Source organism: Mus caroli, chromosome 11 (assembly GCF_900094665.2).
Source record: "Mus caroli chromosome 11, CAROLI_EIJ_v1.1, whole genome shotgun sequence".
NCBI lineage: Eukaryota > Metazoa > Chordata > Mammalia > Rodentia > Muridae > Mus > Mus caroli.
The window spans coordinates 67,122,261-67,143,535 of record NC_034580.1 but is presented as its reverse complement, the minus strand read 5'-3'; the positions used below and the strand labels follow the sequence as shown (position 1 = coordinate 67,143,535).

General features: G+C 52.9%; 1 protein-coding gene across 1 annotated transcript in view; it reads left to right on the top strand.

Annotated features, from left to right (window-relative positions):
- The first annotated feature begins 5,071 nt into the window (after positions 1–5,071).
- Smtnl2 (smoothelin like 2) overlaps positions 5,072–21,275 on the top strand; it is a 20,807-nt gene continuing 4,603 nt past the window's right edge. Inside the window, exons 1-7 of the mRNA XM_021177958.2 lie at positions 5,072–5,543; positions 13,089–13,176; positions 13,849–14,088; positions 14,598–14,673; positions 15,573–15,752; positions 16,647–16,764; positions 17,067–17,218. Of these exons, the coding sequence (XP_021033617.1) occupies positions 5,154–5,543; positions 13,089–13,176; positions 13,849–14,088; positions 14,598–14,673; positions 15,573–15,752; positions 16,647–16,764; positions 17,067–17,218 (1,244 nt within the window). The 5' untranslated portion in view covers positions 5,072–5,153. The remainder of the gene's footprint in view (positions 5,544–13,088; positions 13,177–13,848; positions 14,089–14,597; positions 14,674–15,572; positions 15,753–16,646; positions 16,765–17,066; positions 17,219–21,275) is intronic.

Below are 21,275 nucleotides of genomic sequence, written 5' to 3'. Positions count from 1 at the left end.
CTTTGTAGCCCAGGCTGGCCTCGAACTCAGAAATCCGCCTGCCTCTGCCTCCCGAGTGCTGGGATTAAAGGTGTGCGCCACCACGCCCGGCTGTCACAATCTCTTTATAGAAGATCTCATAGAACTTAGAAACTGTGCCTTCCAGAGAGACTTCTGGATCTCAGCCAGAAATAGGATATGTGGTATGTATGTGCAAACTCAGGCTCAACCAATGATATACATGAGAACATGTAATTAATGTAAACATATGCATACACACACACACACACCTATACAAGCACATGACAATATGGGCCACATGTGTTTCACATCTGATGTTTATGCTGGTATATGTACTGTAGAGCTACCTACCTATGTGTATTTATCAACCTATCTTGACCACCTATGAACAAATTTCTCTTACAAAGGTGAGCATGGTGTAGCATGCTTTTAATCCTAGCACTTAGGAAACAAAGACCAGAACTTCAAGGCTTTCTTCACCTGTGTAGAGCATTTAAGGCCAGCTTGGACTACACGAGACCCTGTCCCAAAAGGGAAGACAAAAAGAAAATAGAAAAGAAATTCTTCCTACAAACATGTATCTTTACAAATGTGCACCCACCACAAATATGAGCAGATGTGTGTGTAAAAATAGTAGACTCAATTCCCTCATCTTTCCTTATCATGATACATGCACTGACAGACACACCCTCAGATATATGGGGAAAAAAACATTAAATATCCATTAGGAGCTAGCGAGATGGTTCAGGGTTTGGGTGTGTCCTGCTCTTCCAGAGGTCCTGAGTTCAGTATCCTGCACTCTCAACAGATAGCTCAGAACTGTCTGAAACTTCAGCTCCAGGAGATCATTGGATGCCCTCTTTGGACCTCTGGGAGCACTATACTCGTAATGTACAAACCAGTCCAAGTGAGCTCAAGCACACACACACACACAAATTAAAAATGCCCCTTAGTGTGTGGTAGAGTGTTTCTCAGGAGAGAGAAGCAAGGTCTAAGCAATGTTTGGTTGAAGAATTGGGGTTTGCTAGGGTGGGAGGCTCTTTTCCCGATCTGCTAGAGGTCTATGCGTTCCAGCCTCAGTCTCCAGGGCTTTGTGTTAGATAGGTAGAGTGGAGGAGAAGAGCACAGAGATACAGGAATCTCTCTCTCTCTCTCTCCTGGGTACTGCCTGGGTTTCCCCCGAGGGTGATAAGACCTGGAGACTCCAAGATTTTCCCATGCTGACGCCTCTGCTACTTGAGTCCAACCACATCTCTACCTCTCCTTATCTCACTCCACTTGGCTCCTGAACCCAGCAGCCTGGCAGGAAAAGATAAATGGAAACCCCACCTCCCCATCGGTATGGATCACATAACAAGTCACGGATTCCAGCGACAGAGGGTGGATGTGGGGATTCAGGAGGAGTGATGGGCTTAGCCCTGAAGCTGACTGCTTTTATACTTTGGGTATATATAGCTGGAGGTTGTGAGGAGTGGGACCCGGTTGACTGATACACCTCTTAGGCGAGATGCCTGCTTATCAGGCTGTTAGCTGTTCCATGGGACATAATAGGTCTAGCCTGGCCCATGGCCATCCAGCTGGGGTCTTCTCTAGCAGTGGGGCTTGAGAGAACACCAGTGAGATATACGATAGTCTTTGACCCAGCCTGATGTGGGTCTAAATATGACATGGATATTGGCTCATGAGCCTCCACAATTCCCTGGAACACACTTTCTCTGAAACTCATTTTAGTGACTGGTACTCCTATATCCCTAAGGTCAGAATTTGGAAAACACCCTTGCTTTTCTGTCCCCTCTTACCCTCCCTACCATCACCCATCCAACAGTCCTGCTGGGTCCCCTCTTGCCAGACAACTTGTCCTCCAGTGCTTTTAAAGCTCGTATTTATGGCAGTTGCTACTCCAGGTGTGGAGGCAGAGGAAGACCTGTGCTTTTGCCTTGTGACCTGATTGCCTCATGTACATATATGCATGCACCCATGCGGATGGAAGCTGTGGTGGGGTGCCACCAGGCGGGTGGGCAGAGCCTGGGAAACATAAGAGGAGCAACTACTACAGGGGATTTGGGCTTTTAGTCAATCTAGAGAGAAGCATTGCTTAGAACTGGCTGAATCTGATTGTGTCCTGAGAGGTGGGAGGAAAGTTCTCCAATTAGGACAGGGCCCTTCTCAGTTCTCCTTACATCTTCAAATGTCTTGCCCAGCAGCTTTGAGCCATTCCTTGCTCCTCTCCTGGCCTCAGTTTCTCCACTAACTTCTCTAACTTTGTGTTTGGGCCTGGCATGGATTTGATTTTGTGAGGTGGCTGACAGGAGGAACTTTGATGCAGACTAGAACCTGAGCTGAGGGAGGGAGCAGCGGGCTGAGGGGTAGAAGAGGGGAGCTGGAGGGAGGGCAGGTGCCAGAACACTCCGTGGGAGGTCAGCCTTCCCCTGCTTGCTCTGACATCAGGGCTGGTGAATGCAGAGGAGTTCAGCTTGGTTGGTCTTCCCTCATCTCCCTCACAGCCTGGTACAGGCCAGAAGCTGTTGAGGGGAGGTTGAGAGAGGGGTTTCCAAGGAGGAGTTGAGAGGAGCTCAGGGCTGGGAGCAGAACTGCCCCCTCCCATCTGTGTTAGAGTTAGGGTTAGGGTGGTGTTGGTCCTCTGTCCAGGCTCAAGATGCCGGTCTCTCTCACTCCTGCTTTCCTCTTCCTCCTCACCTTCTTCACCTCACTACCATGCCAGGCTTATCTCTAATTTACAGGTGATTTGACTGCTGAGGGATAAGACTGGGGTGGGGGCAGTTGGAGGATGGGTTGAATCCTGTTCTCTCTAACCTTCTGGCCTCAGAAGAAGTCCTGTTCCACCCTCCCATGAAAGCTACTCTTAGGTCTTCTCATAATGTCTCAGGAAGGACCGGACAGCTTAGCTGAGGTTGGAGACTTTGCATCCTTGGCAGATCTCTACATCTTTGGACTTTCTACTCCTTGGGATTCCCACTTTAGAGACCCAGCTACCCACTTTCTCCAGGATGGTCAGACAGAGGGCTGGGCCCCTGATCATTTTCACTCTCAACACTACCCCCCCCCCAAAAAAAAAAAAACATACTATGCTGGTGCCCAGAGGCCTACTCAGGAGGTCAGGGACTAACCTGTCTGGGTCCTTCTCAGGTATCCTCTGCTTCTCTGAGTTCTGAAAAGGAAAGATTGGACTTCTCTGACTCCAGGGCTCAGACCTGTAGGGTGGGCAGCGCTGTCTGGGACATAAGCCCTCCAAGTGGCCCCTCTCCAGGGCTCTATCAAAGATTCCACCCGGAGAAAGAATGCAAGGAGCGGTTTGGCTCACCCTGTCCAGACGGCTGCTTGGAACACACACACAGACATGCAACATGCACGCCTTTTGGCACTTGACTTTCCCATGAAATAATTGCTGGAAAGCTCCTTGGATTAGGTAACCCAGTGTTCCTTCCTGTCCCTACCCGGGGGAGGGGATCAGCTCTTAGCATCTGTTAGGCTAACCCAGCTCCTGGGAGAAGGAAAAGGCAATCTAGGAGGGTCTGGGGGCTCCCAGACATCCTTGGAAGCAGAACAGTATGACCAGAACAAGCCTTTGAGCCTGTTCCTATGGATCATCTCACTAGGCCGCTCCAGGCTTTGAGCCACTTTCCATAGCCCAGGCCCAGAGAAAGCGAGTTAGGAAAGCCTTTTAGCACAATGAATGAGATGGTTTTTTCTTTATTTTAAATGTTTACAACATCTATCATATTGTTATCCTGAGCAACAATTGCCTCCATCCCTCCTTCTTTGGTGGTGTTTGCGGTTTCTAGGCTGGGAAAGGGGACTTTCTGGAATAAGAGGAGTGCTGGAGAAAAAAAGAGGTTTGAAGGTTGTCAGGTGGATCGAGGTTCTTGACTGAGCTTGGGGAGGAGGGGGCAGCAGCGCACATCCTAGTGTTTGATCCCAAAGTTGCTCATAGCAAGATTTTGGAAATTGGGTCCCAACCTTCCTGTTCATCTTTAACACACACACACACACACACACACACACACACACACACACACACACACACACACAGAGCAGGCCTAGGAGGACAGGAGGGGCATTTTACCACCTACATAGCTCTTCCTGATCTCAGAACTGGTGCAAGAAATCCCAGGCAAAAGTGTCACAGGTGGGGGCTGAAGTGTGGGCTCAGCAGTTTAGAACACTTTTGCTCTTTTAGAGAAACCCCAGAGTTCGGCTCCCAGCACACACATGATGGCTCCCAACTATTGGAAACCCCAGTTCTAGAGGATCCTGACACCACTTTGTGATTTATGTGGGCACCACACATGCTGTATAGATACAGACAAGCAGGCTCACACACATAAAGTCAAATAAATATATATATTTTTAAAGATTTATTTATTTATTTATTATATGTAAGTACACTGTAGCTGTCTTCAGACACTCCAGAAGAGGGAGTCAGATCTCGTTACGGATGGTTGTGAGCCACCATGTGGTTGCTGGGAATTGAACTCCGGACCTTCGGAAGAGCAGTCGGGTGCTCTTACCCACTGAGCCATCTCACCAGCCCCAAATAAATATTTTTAAAAAAAGTCTCACAAGTGAGTATTTGCGAACTGCATGGTACCGGTGGTGACCGGAGGTGTGTGTGTGTGTGTGTGTGTGTGTGTGTGTGTGCAGTTGCTGCGGTTCCCTGAACAGGGGGAGAGTCCAACCAAAGTGGACCTACAGGGAAATGTATAACTCTTTTAGTTGTTGTTCCTAGAGTAATGTCCTTCGAGTGTCTTCTTCCCAGATCTTTCCCCGGGTCGCACACCACTCCCTGGGGTCAAGCGTGTATGGGAGTCCTTACTCCCCCAGGGATCCACATCCCCGCAAAACAGAGAAGGCGAGCTTTTCGCTAGTGCCTTCGGGGCCAGGCATCCCGCACCGACCCGGCCAGTCCCCAGGGGCGGGGTGTCCTGGAACGGGCTGTCCCGCCCCCTCGGCCCCGCCTCCTCACTCAGCGCCCAGTCCTGGGGCTCTAGGGGTCTGCCCCGCCCTGCTCCCGCCTCCTCCGGCCGCCCCTCGGGCTCAGCCAGCCGCGGCCCGCCAGTTGTCCCTAGGAGCTGCGGATCTCTCAACGTCTCCCGCGTTCTGCCCGCTGGCCGATCGGTGTACTCCACTTGGCCATGGAGCCGTCCCCCGACGCCGAGGAGGCGCACACAGTGCGCGAGGCGCTGGGCCGCTACGAGGCGGCGCTGGAGGGTGCGGTGCGTGCGCTGCACGAGGACATGCAGGGGCTGCAGCGCGGCGTGGAGCGGCGCGTAGCAGAGGCGCTGCGCCTGGCCGGCCCTTTGGCTCGCACTGTGGCCGAGCTGCAGCGGGACAACCAGCGGCTGCAGGCACAGCTCGAACGCTTGACGCGCCAGGTGGAGGCGCTGGGCTTGGCGACTGGTGTGTCCCCTGCACCCGGCACGCCCAGTCCCCCTCCGGCAGCCACAGTTACCGACCGCGCCCCCCGCTTGGGCACTGCACGCTTCTCCAGTCATGCCACCTTTTCGCTGTCCGGTCGAAGCCCGGTGAGCCCCGGGGGTGCGGCGCGAGGGATGTGAGCGACTAGGAGCGTGCCTGGGGTGTAAGGTTGGGAAGTTGGTGCCGCCCATCAGCTCCGAGTGCGTGCGCTGGCGAGCGTCCTCTAGTAAGAGAGCTATACCTCCACCTGCCGCTGGGACTTGGTAGCCGGGATTACACTTAAGCTCTCCAGAGCTGGAAAGGACAGGAGAAACATTGTTTTAGTAGGCCTGCTGCACCTGCTTTGCACTTCTTTCTTGGATCCGGGTGGTGTTTTTGCCTTGAGATCTGTCCTCTCCCATCTGTCCCATGACTTTTAAGAGTTTGGACGCCAAGGTTCAGTCTTTGATAGTTCACTGTCGTCTGGGTCCTCAACCTGCAAGTTGGAATGGTCAGCGTCCTCTACCTGCCCCCTACAACGTTTTTGTTCACGCGCACTGTGTTGCTGCTTCACTGAGGCCTGACCGTTCCGGTTGTAGATTAACCCCGACTGAGTTGCGTGTGTGTGTGTGTGTGTGTGTGTGTGTGTGTGTGCGCGCGCGTGCGTGCGCGCTTGCTTGCTTGCTTGCTTGCATGTGAGCGCACTCTGGTCTGGACTGGTCAGTAACTGGGAACTTATGTTGCAGAGGGCAGACCCTTTACTGGAAACGGAGAGGGGGAATGGGCCTTTAGCAGTGTCTAGATTTCTGGGGTCAGTGACTGGGCAGAAGCTGGTGTGGACCAGTCTTACCACTGGTCACGACCTCCTGGAGTGACAGAGCCTGGTTAGAATGTTTCTATGGTGTGTGCAGTGGCCCTTAGGTGGGATTTTCCATCCTGACCCGGAATTTGCTTGAGTGGGGGGGAGGGAAGTGGGGGATGGGGGAGAGGAGTGGGAGGGGTTGGAGGAGTGGGAGGGGTGGGAGGTGCTTTTCAAGGGCCAGGGTCTGAGTACACTGCCTCTGCCCCCTGCCTTGGTGTATTCCCAAGGCCCTTAGCTCTACTGTGGGCCTCAGCAGGAGGACATCAGATAAGTCCTTGCCCCTGGAGGTCTCAGCCTGGGTGGAGGTGACCCCAGACTTGAACAGTGGCAATAGAGTGAGCAGAGACACCTTGCTCCAGACTCTGCTCCTTTTGCATTGGGGATTTGAGGAGGGTGTGCTGTGCTTGTTGCAAATGGCAGCACGATGCATGCTGCCTCGGAGTGGCCAAAAGTGCTCACAAGCCAGAGTGCAGCCTTCAGGTGGACAAGGGAGGCTTGAGTTGTGAAGGCCCTCCGAGTTAGGCAGAGGAACTGGGCTTTGGGGATGGGGGGTTGAACTCCGGGTGTTCCAGTGTTCCAGGCGAAGTGTCTAGAAATATGGAAACACTTGACTCTGTCCTATGAGTCTGCATGTCCGTAGTCTAAAACTGCTCCTGGGAGTGTCACATGCGCCTAATAGACTGGGTCTTCATTTGCTGCTGAAGTTTTAATGTCTATTTGTAACTTGTGGAGGCAGCTGTTCAAGTTTTAAGAAAAACAATCTGAGTCCGGTGGGGATTCGAGCATGTGCAAGTGTGGGTGTGTGTACGCAGGCGTATGTGTGTGTGTATGCATGTACATGCATGAGTGTGTGCGATGTGAGTGTGTGTGTATGTGTGGGTGCGTGCTTCTCCAGCTGTGACTTTTTTTTTTTAAGATTTATTTATTATATATATAAGTACATTGTAGCTGTCTTCAGACACACCAGAAGAGGGCATCAGATCTCATTACAGATGGTTGTGAGCCACCATGTGGTTGTGAGCCACCATGTGGTTGTGAGCCACCATGTGGTTGCTGGGAATCGAACTCAGGACCTCTGGAAGAGCAGTCAGTGCCCTTAACCGCTGAGCCACCTCTCCAGCCCCCAGCTGTGACTTTTTAAAGTGGGAACTTGACCTTAGTCACCAGGTAGAGGAGTTGGGGAACTTGGTGGGGAGGAGCAGGGTCCTCCTTGATCCTAGAATCTACCCTTCCTCAGGGATGGATGGTGGGTTAGAGAGGGTGACTGGAGATGAGTTTGTGACTCTTTCCTGGGAGATGTGAAACAAACATCTCTTCACGGTACCCAAGACTGGCTCGGTGAGCCAATTAGTTTATTGGGGTTATTTACAGGAGCATGGGTAACTCAAAGGCCTCTGTAACATCAAAAGCCCACACTAGCAAGGGTGGCGCCTCCTGCAAGCTGCACCACAGGCAATCAGCTCCCCCCAGTCTTCCCTCTCCATCCGTTGTTTACTGTTCATCTAACCTCAGGGAAGGGACTTGGTGAGTCGAAACCTTCTGAATTTCCAAGCCCCCTGAGTTCAGTGAGTTTTATGAGCCCTCCCTTCCCCTCTAAGAGGGAATGTCTCAATTCTAAGGAATGAGGCCCTGTAGGCAACTTAACTGTGATGGTCTGAGCAGTAGGGACGAGTCAGGTGAGCTGCCTGGGACAGGAGCTTCAGAGAAGGAGTCTGCAGACGAGGTGCTGGTGCTCGTTGGACATGAAACAGGTGTAGAGACTTAAGCTGGGGGAGACTGATGGGAGAGAGAGAGGCTCCAGCCTCTTGGGACTGAGGACAGAGGCTCAGGAGCTGCACAGTCATCCGAGGGCCTGAGGAACGTCCTGGGGCAACAAGTAGCAACTGTAGCTGAATTTATGGGTTCAGCTCTTCTCTTAAGAGATGGCTCTTCTCCAATTGGACCAGAGGGCCTAAGGCTAATTAATGACCCTTGCCTGACCCCCAGATGTACTCCTCCCAGGAGCACCCACACAGGCTCTGAGCTGATTTGTGGTAGTGAGTACTGTTTGTCTAGGAATAAGGAGGATGGACAGAGTCCCAGATGGGTGCTTGAAAGAGGACTGTCTGGTTTCTCATATTCTGTGTATGTGGCAGGGCCCTTGGTGTGAGAGTCCCATCCTGTGACTTCAAGCCAGTGGTGGCTGCCCCCCTTGGTTTGTAGCCAGCTCTTGTGAAGATAGGTATTTTACACACCCCCCCCCCCGCCCCAATATGGGGACTAGAGGTGGGTTGAACCCAGCATGTAAATGTTCGGAAGGGGTTGATCAGCTTACTCACTTTTGAACACACAGACTTTAAAAGCATGTGCCTAGGAGGTGGTGGGATGGTCCCAGAAGCCTTGGAAGAGGAAGAGACCATCCAGGTCAGTCTGGGGAAATAGCTAGGGAGAACTCTGCAGTAGGCTTGAGGGATGAGTACTTAGCTTAGAGCCGACAGGAGATACTTTGAGATATCTACTCTCAGCTGGGCCTCAGTTTCCCTGCATTTAAACCAAGGCTCGAGGAGGCTGGGGTGATGGTGGGGGTGATGTAGAGGTGGAGAGATTGCTCAGGGATTGAGAGTGCATGCTGCTCATGCCAAGGACCTGGTTCCCATTTCCAGCACCCAGGCCAGGCCACTCACAATTGCCTGTAACTCGAGCTTGGGGAGGGAGGGGATCCAGTCCTCTGCAGGCACCTGCACCTCAACCACAAGCAGATCATTCAAAGTAAAATAATAAACCAAGGGGGGTTGTCCTGGCCCCTTTGGGCCCAGTGAGCAGGCTAGGCAATTAGTGCCCAGCTGATCCGATTAACAAAACCGTCCAAAGAGCCACTGCTGTTGTTGTCTGTCTGAGAGAAGGGAAGCAGGAGGAGGCTGGGGTCCAGGGGAGGCCGGCTGCAGCCTGAGGTCAGACCTGGGCCTGGGAGGCTGGCAGTGCATTGCTCCCTGGAGCTGTCATCCTCAGCTAAGCTGGAGCCTCTGGCTCCCCTCCGTCAAAGCAATACAGTCCCTCAGTAATAAGTGCCAAGAGCCGCCGAGTGTCAGAGGCCCCATAGTGAGAGAAAGCAGACTCACCTTATCTGCTTGCCTTTCCCAGAGCCAGTGTGATAAGGGGGCTTAATGCTTTGGGGAGAAGTTTGGATCGGAGTACTCAAAAGCTGTGGTGTGAGTGGAGATGAGCTGGCCAGCCATTTTAACCATTCTAAGGAGGGGGTTTTGCCCTGTGTGGGTTGTGCAGAGCCCACATATGAGCTCCCATGTTCCCGTAGATCAGTCTGGCAATGCTGTTCCTTCCCTCAAAAGAAAAAAAAAAACTTTCCAATAAGAGGGTCTCATCTCTCAGTCCCCAAAGCCACATTTATCTCATCCCCTGCCTCCCCCTCTGAATTCCCAGACCCCGGCTCTCTCACAAGGCACCAACCACCCTTTCTCTAAAGCAGAGCTGAGACAGGAGACTGTGGGAGGAGGAGGCCAGTGCTACAGGACCCAGCCCCAGGGCTCTACTGGTGCAAGCACAGAGTGGGCTCTCCCAGCCATACAGAGCAAGACAGTGGCTACCTGGAACAGATCAGCAGCCTCAGCGTGGGAAAGGGCTTAGGACAAGATCTTGCTCCAGCCCAGCTGGGCTCAGCCCTTTCCTTTTGTGGCTTTGCCATCTGTGAAGGTCCCACTGGGTGTTCATCTCAGGTTTTATGCCTTTTCCTTCCTGCCATCTGGTTGAGATGGGTCCAGTGGGGCTTATCCCCTGGGATATAACACTTGCTATGAGTTATCCTCTGCAGGGACAAGGTGCTTTGTGGACAGAGCCCTGGGTGGCAGGAAGAGACCTCAGGCCTCAATTGTTAACTTGATCACTGTCTTTGGCCATTGTTTAAGTTTGAGAACCTCCTTCTACTACACCAGGCATGGTTTCCTCTCTGTTTAGTGATGGGTTAGGGGTCATTTTAGAGTAGCTCCTTGGCCTGAAACCGAGCCCCTTTTCCGAACCAAAAGTGGTTGCAGTTTGGGGCTGGAGGAGTCAGAGGCAGGGGAACCTGGGTCAGGCCCTATACCTGACCCTCCTCTTTGTAGAGACCCCTTAGCAGGAATCAGGCCAATCCTGAGATCTAGGAGCTACTTGTGTCGGGTCCCCTGGGGTACTGTTGGGGGTGGGGGTGGGGAGTGGGGGCAGAGACTTGTAATGTGCAGCGACAGGTGTCTATGGGTGGCGGTGTTGTTGTAGATACTCGCATTCCTGGGAAAATGATTTCACCATCAGTTTGCCCTTTGAGGCCCTTGTCTAGACCTGTGGAACCTGTTGGACAAGAGTGGGGTGGGTCAGGGGTAGGAGGGGGGGGGGGAACAGAGACCCCAGAGCTGCCGCTTGGGCTCTGTGACAGTGGAGGATGGGTTTCCAGCTGGAAAGGCTGCTGACTTAACACTAAGGCTTCTAGAGGTGCCCCTCCCACAAGTTCTGGAGTGTAAGAGGCATCAAATATCTTGTGAACCTGAGGGTGGGCTTGCCTCTCCCATGTCCCCTCTTATCAGAAATTGAAGGGGGGGTCTCCTGTCCAAATGCCAGGGGCCGTGGGCTCTGTCCTCTGTTGCCTTCCCGGGACCCTATCTTACAGATGGTTGCCTCACCCCACCAGAGTCTGTTAGCCTGTTGGTGTGGCCCTGCCTCTTCATACTGGGAGAACAGGGGTCCCCTTCCCTGGCTCCTCACATGATCAGGACTTGCCAGTTGGAGGAAGGGCTGCATGAGAGGCTTAGATTCCCCCCCCCCCCCAGCTTGTCCCTTGCCCTGTCCTCCATACCTCTGATCCAGTTTCTGCCACCATCACCAGTGACCTCTCCTTGGCTAAACACAAAGGACACATTTTCTCATCTTGACTTTCTTTTCCTTGACCTCAGGCTCCCTTTGGCCATGCTGCCTTCCCTGGCTCTCTCAGCCTCCTGCTGGGTTTCTTCCCACCTCCCTGGCTGACAGCCTTCTCTGTTCCCTGAGATGCCCGCTGCTTATCTTCAAGGCTCCCAGGAGGTGGTGGAGGCCATCCATGTTTCTTTCCTTGTTTTACACTAGGTCTCAGATATGCCACCTGATGTCCCCGGTGCCTCTTACACCATCTTCCCAAAAATGAAAACTTGGCCCACCCCTCCCCAATATTCCTTTCTTGTTACTCAGGCTTGGGTTTAGAAGAGGTTTGGCATCCTCCCTCCCTCCCTCCCTCCCTCCCTCCCTCCCCTTCCTCCCTCCCTCCCCTTCCTCCCTCCTTACCCTTCCTCCCTCTACCTTTGCTCACTCTTGCCAGCCATTTTCCTTCTTCTTCAGAGCATAGAACTCTTGCCCTTGCCCTTCTCGAGTCTTTGTACTCATAATTCCTCCCTAGTTCTCCTTCAGGGACTGTGGGCTTGACTTGTGATCTGTCTCCTTTAACCCCACCTTTGCTGGCTTCTGAAGTATGTTCCTAAATTGTGCTGCAGGCTCCTTGTTTAAGTCCAGACAGGCAGGCAGCTTGAGCTGCAGTGTCGTGTGGGATCATAATACCAGGGCCATTATGCCTATCTGCTCTTGCTGTCACCAGCTGTTCTCCTGGGAATAGCTTCTGTCATTGGGTACCTAGCACACTGAGGACCTGATGTGGGTGCATTGCTTGGAGAACTCTTTGCCCCTGGGAGGCAGACTGCCCAAGGTATCACAAGCTGACTCAGTAACCATCTCTGGACCTGCTTGCCCAATTCTCACGTTGGATGGGTGGACAGGGGCCTCCAGACCTGGCTATAGGAGGACTTGATTCACCTGGAGTCAGGGACCAACTGTCGTCTTGGAAGCTTGAATATCAGAGGCGCAGCCTGGAACGATCTGGGACAGGCACAGCCAACCAACCACTCAAGCTACCCAGGATGGACTTGTAGCAGGACTCCAGGTTACGGACAGCTCTGTCTCCCTTTGCTAGGCTGATTGTCCTAACCTTAGCATCATAGTCACTCTAAGCCCGTCCATCACACCTTTGCTGGGAAGGGGGAGGGTTCATTCTCCTCTGGCTACATGTTCTGGCTGCCTTCCCCTTCCCCCAATCACTTCCACATGCAATGGGTACCTTCTTGGAGCCCGGAGGATAGCATCTATAAAATGGGCCTGATGTTTGTTTGATGACCAAATTCCATTTGCATAACTTGCCCCTGCTCTTGATCTGAGATCCAGAGGACGTGGGCTATGACCCAGGCCACTGGGTGGGTTGGCATCTCAGCCAAGATCCCAGGATTTCCCCTGACACACCCCCTCTTGGTGTTTGTTCCTGTACCCCAGAGTTACTGTAGCCCTGGAAGATGTGTGGAGTCAGCCAGATCTGCACACACTATATGTCTAGGGAACTCTTGTGTTGCTGTGTCTGACAGAAAAGCCTCAGGGTGACTTGGCTCCATATCCCTTTTTGACCTTGCACCTCACCCTATCTGTTTCTTCCATGTGAACAGTCCTAGCTGTGGGGGACAGGGACCTAGCCTCCCACACATCATCTGGTGTGTGTGTGTGTGTGTTCTCTTCAGAACTTGCAAACATGATCTTTATCTTTAGCCTTCTTGAGCTCTGGGACGAGCCTCTCAGGGTTCGGGAGTCCCTGGCGTTAGGTTTCTCTGGACCATCGCTGACCATTCTACTTTCTATGTGATCCTTTCTTTCCCAAATGAGTGAAGTTTTTGCCACCAGAACCAGCAGAGATTTTGGGAAGTGACTTTAGGGTGGGCAGCTGATGGGATGGGCATCTGGCTCCCACCGACAGGGTTCAGTAGTGTTGGTGTCTCCACAGAGCGTGGAACATGATGAAGCCAGTGACCTTGAGGTGAGACGCGCTTCAAACTCATGCATCATGGAGAACGGACACCAGCTGGATGCAGGTAGGAGCCTACGGCAGAAGGGAGGTCGATTGGTAGATCTGAGGTTTGGGGCCTCAGCCAGGCATCTGTGGCAGCCATCTCTTGGCTTTGGGGGCGGGTGCTTGAGACTGAACTCCACCAGGAAGAGACACTTCAGGGGAGCATCCTCATTCAGTGTGTAGTAGAACTCTTAAAATACAGAGAGCCTGGTGCAATGGCACACGTCTTTAATCTCAGCACTCAGGAGGCAGAGGCAGGCAGGATTCTGTGAATTTGGAGGCAAGCCTGGTCTACATAGCGAGTTCCAGGACAACCAGAGGTACATGGTAAGACCCTGCCTTGAGAAAACAAAACAAAACAAATAAAATACACAAAGAAATGGGGGGGAGTTCAAGGTAGAGATCTTCCCTGTTTCTGGAAGAAAGCAAGCAGAGGCTGTGTAATTGTCAGTTCATAGAAGTGGGTAGAGTGGCCCAAGCTGGTGCAGGGGAAGTTGAGGAGAATCAGGTCTGAGGGGTGCAGTAAGATGTACATGGTAATGGAGGTAAGGGAGGCTGAAGTGGTCAGAAGGCTTCCTGGAGGAGCTGGGAGCAATGTTCAGAGATGCAGGAGTCCTCTTGGACTGAGTGTAGGGGAATCTGAGGCATCTGTGGCTGCCATAGCTGATGCACCCTGGTTGGTCATGTGTTACAGGTCCAGCCAACGGATCCTCTGAGGTCCAAACCTCGTCAGCCCAGGAGCCCCCGAGGCCACGCCCTGTGAGCCTCTCCTTGCGGATGCCCCACCAGCCCGTCACAGCTGTCACCCGAGTCTCCGAGAAATTCTCTGGGGAGACCTCAGCTTCAGCTCTGTCTCCCACATCTGCTGCCATTGTGGGGGGCTTCACCCCAAGCCCTAGTGAGGCCATCAGCCCTTGGACTCCCAGTCCCGCTGGTATGACAAGGGGGTGGTACAGGGGCCGACCCCCCCACTTCAGGGTGGGTGAGAGAGGACAGGGCTTGGGTGGGGGTTGGCAGGAGACTCAGGACACCCAGGTCAGACCCCAGCCCACCATATTCCCTGACCCAGGGGACCTGTCCTTACCACATTCCTTTCCAGAGATACCATTAAGTGGGAGTTCATGGCAGGTTGAGACCATGGTTTACCTTGTATATTTGATACAGTCCCCTCAGCATTAACAGATCTTTATTGGGTTTATCCTAGTATATGACTTGGGCTGGCACTATCCTGGCTTCCCAACGAGGGTTTGGGGCAGTACTTGGTCACACAGTGTTGGAGACCCTGGGCTTTGTGCCCTCAAGAGCAGGGAGGGGACAGTTGGAAGGACTTCTTGGATGTCACTGTCCTGAGATGGTGCCTACTGAGCCCTAGATCTTGTTGGTCTACAAAGTGATGCTGAGTAGAACCAAGTCTGTTGTTTCTGTCTTTCCTTGGTCTTATAGAGAAAAGTTCCTCTTTCACTCGGTCTTTGTCTGGCTCTGGGTATGGAGCAGTGACGGCTGGCAAACACAAGGACAGGTGAGTCTGTGGCTGTGAAGGCTGCTCTGCCTGGGACCTGAGCTGCAGGCCTCTCACTGGGCCGACTGTCTAGGGAGACTCTGTGGAACTAGAGCGGCGGGCTGGCTGGCAGGCGGGGTTGGAGCTGGGAAGGGAGGTGACCAAGGTTGGTATGTGGAGGCTTGGTTGCTGCTTGGCTTCTTTGACCTTCAAAACAAGTCTATTAAAAGGTGGCTTGTGTGTGTTGGGCAGGGATGGGGTGGTGTGGGGAGTGGGGGAGTCTCTCTGGGAGGAAGGTGGGCAGGATGACATTTGACTTTATGTTTTCCATTCTGGCTGGGGGACCTCCAAGTGAGGTATTTGCTGCCATGGGAAGAGCAGGTGCCTAGAGAGGCTCAGGGTTAAAAGCTAACTTTGGCTGACTAAGTAGATGTGAGGATGGGGGAGGGGTAGCAAGATGGAATTTTTTTTTTAAAATAATAAAAGGGGAATTGTGACTTCCTGGCAGATTGTTCCAGGGGGAGAACAAAGAGGGTCCTATCTAGAAGTGGTGGAGGAGGGGGCCTGGTCTGGCTCTGGGTATACCCCTTGCCCTTCCCAGGCACTGACACTTATCAAGGGGTGCTAGTTGTGCCTTGAGAGGGGCTACTCTCCCTCCCTCATTGGGCGCACTGGCCAGGTATGCTACCAACTGTAGCTCCCGTGCAGAAAACCTGCAAAACCAGTTGGGACCTGAGCAGGTGGGACTTGCTCCTCCACTGCTCCTCCAAGGTCTAGGGGTCCCCCCATAGGTATAAGCTGTCTGCCTCGCTGTCTCACGAACACTCACTCAGGGTGGGCTTTTCACCAGGGACCCAGGGGAGTGCCTAGCGAGGGCCAGTTGGTTCTGTGTTCCTGACGTCATCAATTTTTCTCCTCAGCCCTCCACTGGTGACCCCACCACAGTCACCCCCATCCTCGCAGCCCCCAGCTATGACTCAGGCCCCTCGCCAGGGAGAGCGTCGCAGGGAACTGGTGAGGTCGCAGACGCTGCCTCGTACTTCAGGGGCACAGGCTCGAAAGGCGCTGTTTGAGAAGTGGGAGCAGGATACAGCGAGCAAGTATGGATATTCCACCCTGAGTTAGCCCAATGAGCTCCTAGAGCAGGCTCAACTATGGCCATGGTCATTCAGCCATAGCGTAGGCGAGGCTGGGCCCTGACTATTTCCCAGGATCAGATTTCTCAGGCAGAGGTCAAGGTCAGGGCTGTTTTACAGAGCTGACTGAGGTTGAGGACTTCCTTTGGTAGGGAGAAGAGGGCTGTGGGGCCAGGTTACTGAGAGATGCTCCCCTCCATTTGCAGGTACCCCAGTCTTCCACTTCCTCAGTGTTCTTAGGCCATCCTTGCCTCTGAATAACTGCTTCTTCATTTTCTGGCCATGGCCTGGGAGTCTGAGAGGGGAGGCCCAGCAGTGGGGCTGGTCTTGCTTGAGGAAATGACACAATGGGACCCAGGGGCTCACCAGTCACTCCCTATTAGAGATTACAGCTCCCTTTGCAGCTCCCTTAGATTACAGCTTCCTTTGCAGATTTATGTCAGTGCATGAAATTGATGCCTGCTAAGTGCAGGTTACTGCTCATGCCTCTGGGATGATATTCAGCTCTAATGAAAGAATCAGATCCAGGAAGCTCCCACTGCCCCCCCGCAACTTGCTCTTCGGTACTACCAAAGCCAAGAAGGAGGGCGGGATGAAAAGAATGGAAAGGATATTCAAGAAGAGGGGTAGGGGTCCATGCCACCTAGGTCTTCTGTCTCAGGATTACCCAGTGATCTCTCCTTCCTGTAGGGGTACTCACAGGGGTGCTAGAAAGCTGGGTGTGGATAGGAGGCTGCATGGCTGATGGGTGTCACTGTGCTGTGACCACAGCTATAGCCTGTGGATTGAGTACTGACCAGAAGGTGTAGGAACGTTCTCTTCATTGGCTCCCTCAGCAGGCTTGCCCTCTCTCCACAGGGGCAAAGGTGAGACCAGGGCCAAACTGAAAAGGTCACAGAGTTTCGGTGTGGCCAGTGCCAGCAGCATCAAACAGATCCTGCTAGAGTGGTGCCGCAGCAAAACTGTGGGCTATCAGGTGAGTGAGCTGAGACAAGCCAGGGATAGTGCCTGCCCTGGACTTGCTAGCAGGGCAAGGTCCTGCTAGGCTGGGGGTGGGGGGATGGGAGGCAGGGAGCTTAGGTCTTCTGAGTGGTATCCAAGCTATCCACAACACATGCTTAGAAATTCTACCTGAGCAGACTGGTGTAGTGCACCTTAAGAGGTGAGCTCCAGCATGGTTGACTGTTCAGTGGGTCGGGGCTGGAGAACCCGTGCAGAGAGTTGAATTAGGTGTCAGGAGTGGGGTTCCTGTTGACCTCTACTTTTCTCCGCTTGCAGCATGTGGACCTGCAGAATTTCTCCTCCAGCTGGAGTGACGGCATGGCCTTCTGTGCCCTTGTGCACTCCTTCTTCCCTGATGCCTTCGACTACAATGCCCTGAGTCCCACACAAAGGCAGAAGAACTTCGAACTGGCCTTCACCATGGCTGAGTAAGTATGGCAGGTCCCCGCTGGCTACTGGTCCCAGCCGAGACCCTGAATACAACTTCTACCCTGGTTAGGATCGGGACACACAGACAGCTTTCCAGCGAGATTAGGGGCCTTGAGGCCATCCAGGCTGTCTTTCTCTTGTCTGAATGGGAAGACTGAGGCCGATGAAGGATGTGCCCAGAATCACACACAAACAGCTTGGGGATGGAGCTCTTTCTGCTCTTCCCGCCCCCTTGCCAGGTGCCCAGCCTTTGCTGTGCAGTCTGGGAAAGCAGCCATAGACAGAACCCAAGGAACAGTGGGGCAGGGGCACTGTGGACATACTCTCAGGCTGGTGTCAAAGTCCTCAGCAGGAAGCTGGGGTTGCCTGGTGTATTTTAAGTGTAGATTATGTTTCCCTAAATGCTGTCACAGCATGGGCCGTGGAATTACCTCGGCCTTCAGGCTTGCTTTCTGCTATTGTAACAGAACATTAGAGGTTAGGTGGTTCATAAAGAGGTTGATTTTGGCTCCTGTGTCTGTAGGCTGGACGCTCAGGAGCCAGGTGTTGGGGTCCACTTGGCTTCTCATGAGGATTACGTGAATGAAGTGTTCGTGATGGAAAGCTGAGGGCCAAGTGTCACCTGTGTCAGCGAGTGGGGGAAAGGGAGGGGGACAAAGGGTTGTTTTATAACAACCTCTTCTTGGGATAACTCACCCACTCTTGTGAGAAGCAGGTTAATCCCTTCATCAGGGTGGATTCCTGATGATCTAAGTGACTCTTAAGAGCCCCACTACCTTTCAACACTATCATAGCAGGGATCAGGCCTCAACATGTGTTTGGGTGGGGGCAAGCCATATTCAAACCATGACACTTGTCTTGTATGTCCCACTCGTAGGGAGAGGATCTGGGGGAGGGGAGCGCACTTCTGGGATCAGGCTGTGCTTGGAAAACCCGTTTGGGATCTGGTTTTTGGCTAAGAGCAACCCTCAGATCATGAGAATTGTCAGGACCCTGTGGGTCACAGGTGTGGGTATTCCAGCTGGGCAGGGCGTGTATTCCAGGTGGGCAGGGTGTGTATGAATTGCTTTTTTTTTTTTTATTGCTATGACAAAATATCTGATAAAAACAACCAAGGAAGGAAGGAAGGTTTTAAAGGGATTGTGTGTGTGTGTATGTGTGTGTGTGTGTGTATGTGTGTGTGTCTCACTCAGGGGAGCAAGGCAACAGAGTATCAGGTGGCTGATCATGTACCACAGGCAGGAAGCAGAGGTAGATGGATGGAGAGAGGGGGAGGGGGAGGGAGAGATGCTGGTTCTCCAGCATATTCTCCTTTTCATTTGGTACAGGGCTCAGCCCACAAGACAAGCCATCTGCCATCCATTCAGGATGGGTCTTCTCTTCTCAATTAAACCTCTCTGGAAACATTCTCACAGACACACCCAGAGGTGTGCTTCCATGCTGATTGTAAATCCAGTCAATTTAAGGACAGAGAAGAACAGTCATGGGGTGTGTTTCTTATAAAGACTCTGAGGGCATGGGTAGGAATGTGAGAAGGGGCAGGCACCGCTGGTGGGGTAGCACCCTCTCAATTAGCCACACTGCCTCTCAGCACCGTTATGTTAAGGACTGTACCTCCGCACAGTTTCAGTGAGTGTGGGTAAATACAAGCCATATTCAAACCCTGGCCCCTGTCTTCTTTGTATTACTCCTGGGGATGCATTGAGGCCGAGTGCTATAAGCCCTGGGCTTGCTGTCGCTGGAGCTTAGTCTGCCTGAGAGGAGCCAAGCCATGGACTGGAGGATACAGCCAGCTCACTGTGACCTGGCAGGGAGGGATGCCCAGATGTATGCTTTGACTCCATTGCCCCTCCTGTCCTTGCCCTAGGTCCATTTGTCAGACCTAGTCAGACTCTTGTCAACCTTAGTCAGAGGGTCAGGGCATTACCACACGGTGGCACATCACAGCTCCTGAAGAAGAGAGCAGGATGCAGACAGTAACACTCAGGGCTTCTGGGCGCTTTCTGAAGAGTAGAGAGAAGGAAGGCCAGCTCCAGAGTTGCTATTCGTTGTGCCTTTGTGCCTCCTCTTGCAGCCTCTGAGGACTATGATCCTCCTGGTTGTGCCCTCAGGTCCCACATCTTCACTTGACCTCAGTAATTGCGCTGGGGGAGGTCCCACCCCAGGATTTCCTTGCTATCTTCATTCTATGTCCTGTCTGAGTACCTAGTCCTGGTCTTCCACACTAGGACCTGAGCCTGGACCGAGGGGATGGAGACAAAGGGTCTCATAACCCATGCTTGGTATTGGAAGCCTGCCTGGATCCATAGCCACTGTCCTTCCTAGGGGCAGAATGGGGGCTCTGGCTTGCGGCTCCCCAACCTGAGGCTTGGGGATAGGAGTCCAAGCCTGTTGTGTTTATTGGGATTCTAGGTCCCTTTGGGGTCAGGGGAACGCCTTGTGTACTTTTCAAAGCCTTCCCTTTCTTGGCTGCTTGGGATTAGCTGTCATCCTAATAGCAGAAACAGCTTGGACGAGCGTGTTATGCAACTGGATCCAGACGATGGTGGACTCGGGCCAAGTGTCGCGGCATGATGTCGGGAGGGGTGGTTCATAGGAAGAGGCCCAGCTGCTTGAAACTCAGGAATGACGGCTGTCAAAAATCAGACAAGAATGTGTGGGATCAGGGTTCCCACTTACATACCCCCAAACTCAACTGAGTCAAAGAGGCTAGGTTTGGCTTGCAGAATTCTGTCATGAAGCCTAGAGGGCTAAGCAGTGCCAGTTTATGCTCTGGCCACCATGGTCACCTATAACCAACGATCCAACTGGGTTGAGAGGGACAGTCTTGGGCAATGTGGTGGTGGCCCTGTGCCCCATGTTCTGAGGAACATGGCTTCCCTAGGCAGTTAGGGCCGGAGTTACTCCAGGATGTGCTTGCCCAGCAGGACGGTTTGAGAGCTTGGAGTCTCCAGACTCCACACAGATGTTTCTTCTATTCTCAACCTGGGGGGAGGGTGGTGGCTGGGCTGGCTTTGGCTCCCTTCTCTCCCCAAGCAAACAGCAGGATAAGACCTTGGCCTTACCTCCCTACGGCCCAAGTCTGCTCCCGGCTGGGGAGGGGAGCAGGATGTGATGGGGCCTCTGAGCTGACTGCTGGCTTTTTTGCTGACTGCAAAGAGTAGGGAAGGCCATCAGAGGCAGGTCTGTGTTGGGAAGCTTACTCTGAGCCTGGGAAGGTACCTCCCCTTGTGACTCATCTGTGGCATTATCTCTCAGGTACAAGGGAGAGAGGGCTGTGGAGGTGGGCTTGCTTCCCAGGACCTTCTGGGAAGGCAATGTGCTTAGATGTCTGGTTTCTTGGACAGTAGCTGGCTAGAAAAGCTACATGGGACACTTGCCTGAGGATGTTGGAGTCAATGTCAGCATCTTAGGTTAGCCAGCAACAACTGAATAGATATGTGGTACCCTTGAAAGCCATTGGGAGCCACCCATGCAGAAGGTGTCTCAAAAGACAGACAGCCTGAGCTGAGAAAAGCCTGGTGTCCAACCGAGGCACAACCTTTGGAAGAAAAAGCATGCACTGAGAGTGTTCTCAAAGTATTCATCCAGGAAAGGAGTGCTTCCAGAACTTTCCACGAGCAAGTATCTTCAGGGCATAAAATATACCAGGAACCTTGAGAGTAAATGTGTATTCTGCCCCTACTCTCTAATTTCTGGGCCCTGAGGTTCCTTGTCTCCTAATCTGTGTGAGTGATGTCTTGCTGACAGCAAAATCGTCCCTCGCCTGACAGGTGTTTAGGGCCTGGAACAAGGGCAGACCAGCTCCTTTTATGGAAGGGGCAATGTAGGGTGGGTGCCTGACCCTTCTGCACCTTTCCTTCCCACTCCAGCCAACAGCACAGGAAGCCACAGGCTATGCAGCCCAAGGCTTCCCACTTGCCCTGCGCGGAATGCGCCTGCTCTCCAGTTACACAGAGCAGAAGGGGCTTGAGCGCTATTTGTAGTGCCCATGTGTCTCTGTCTAAAACCAGATGGGAGGCAGCGGTCCCACCCCTGGTCCGCTTTTAGGACAGT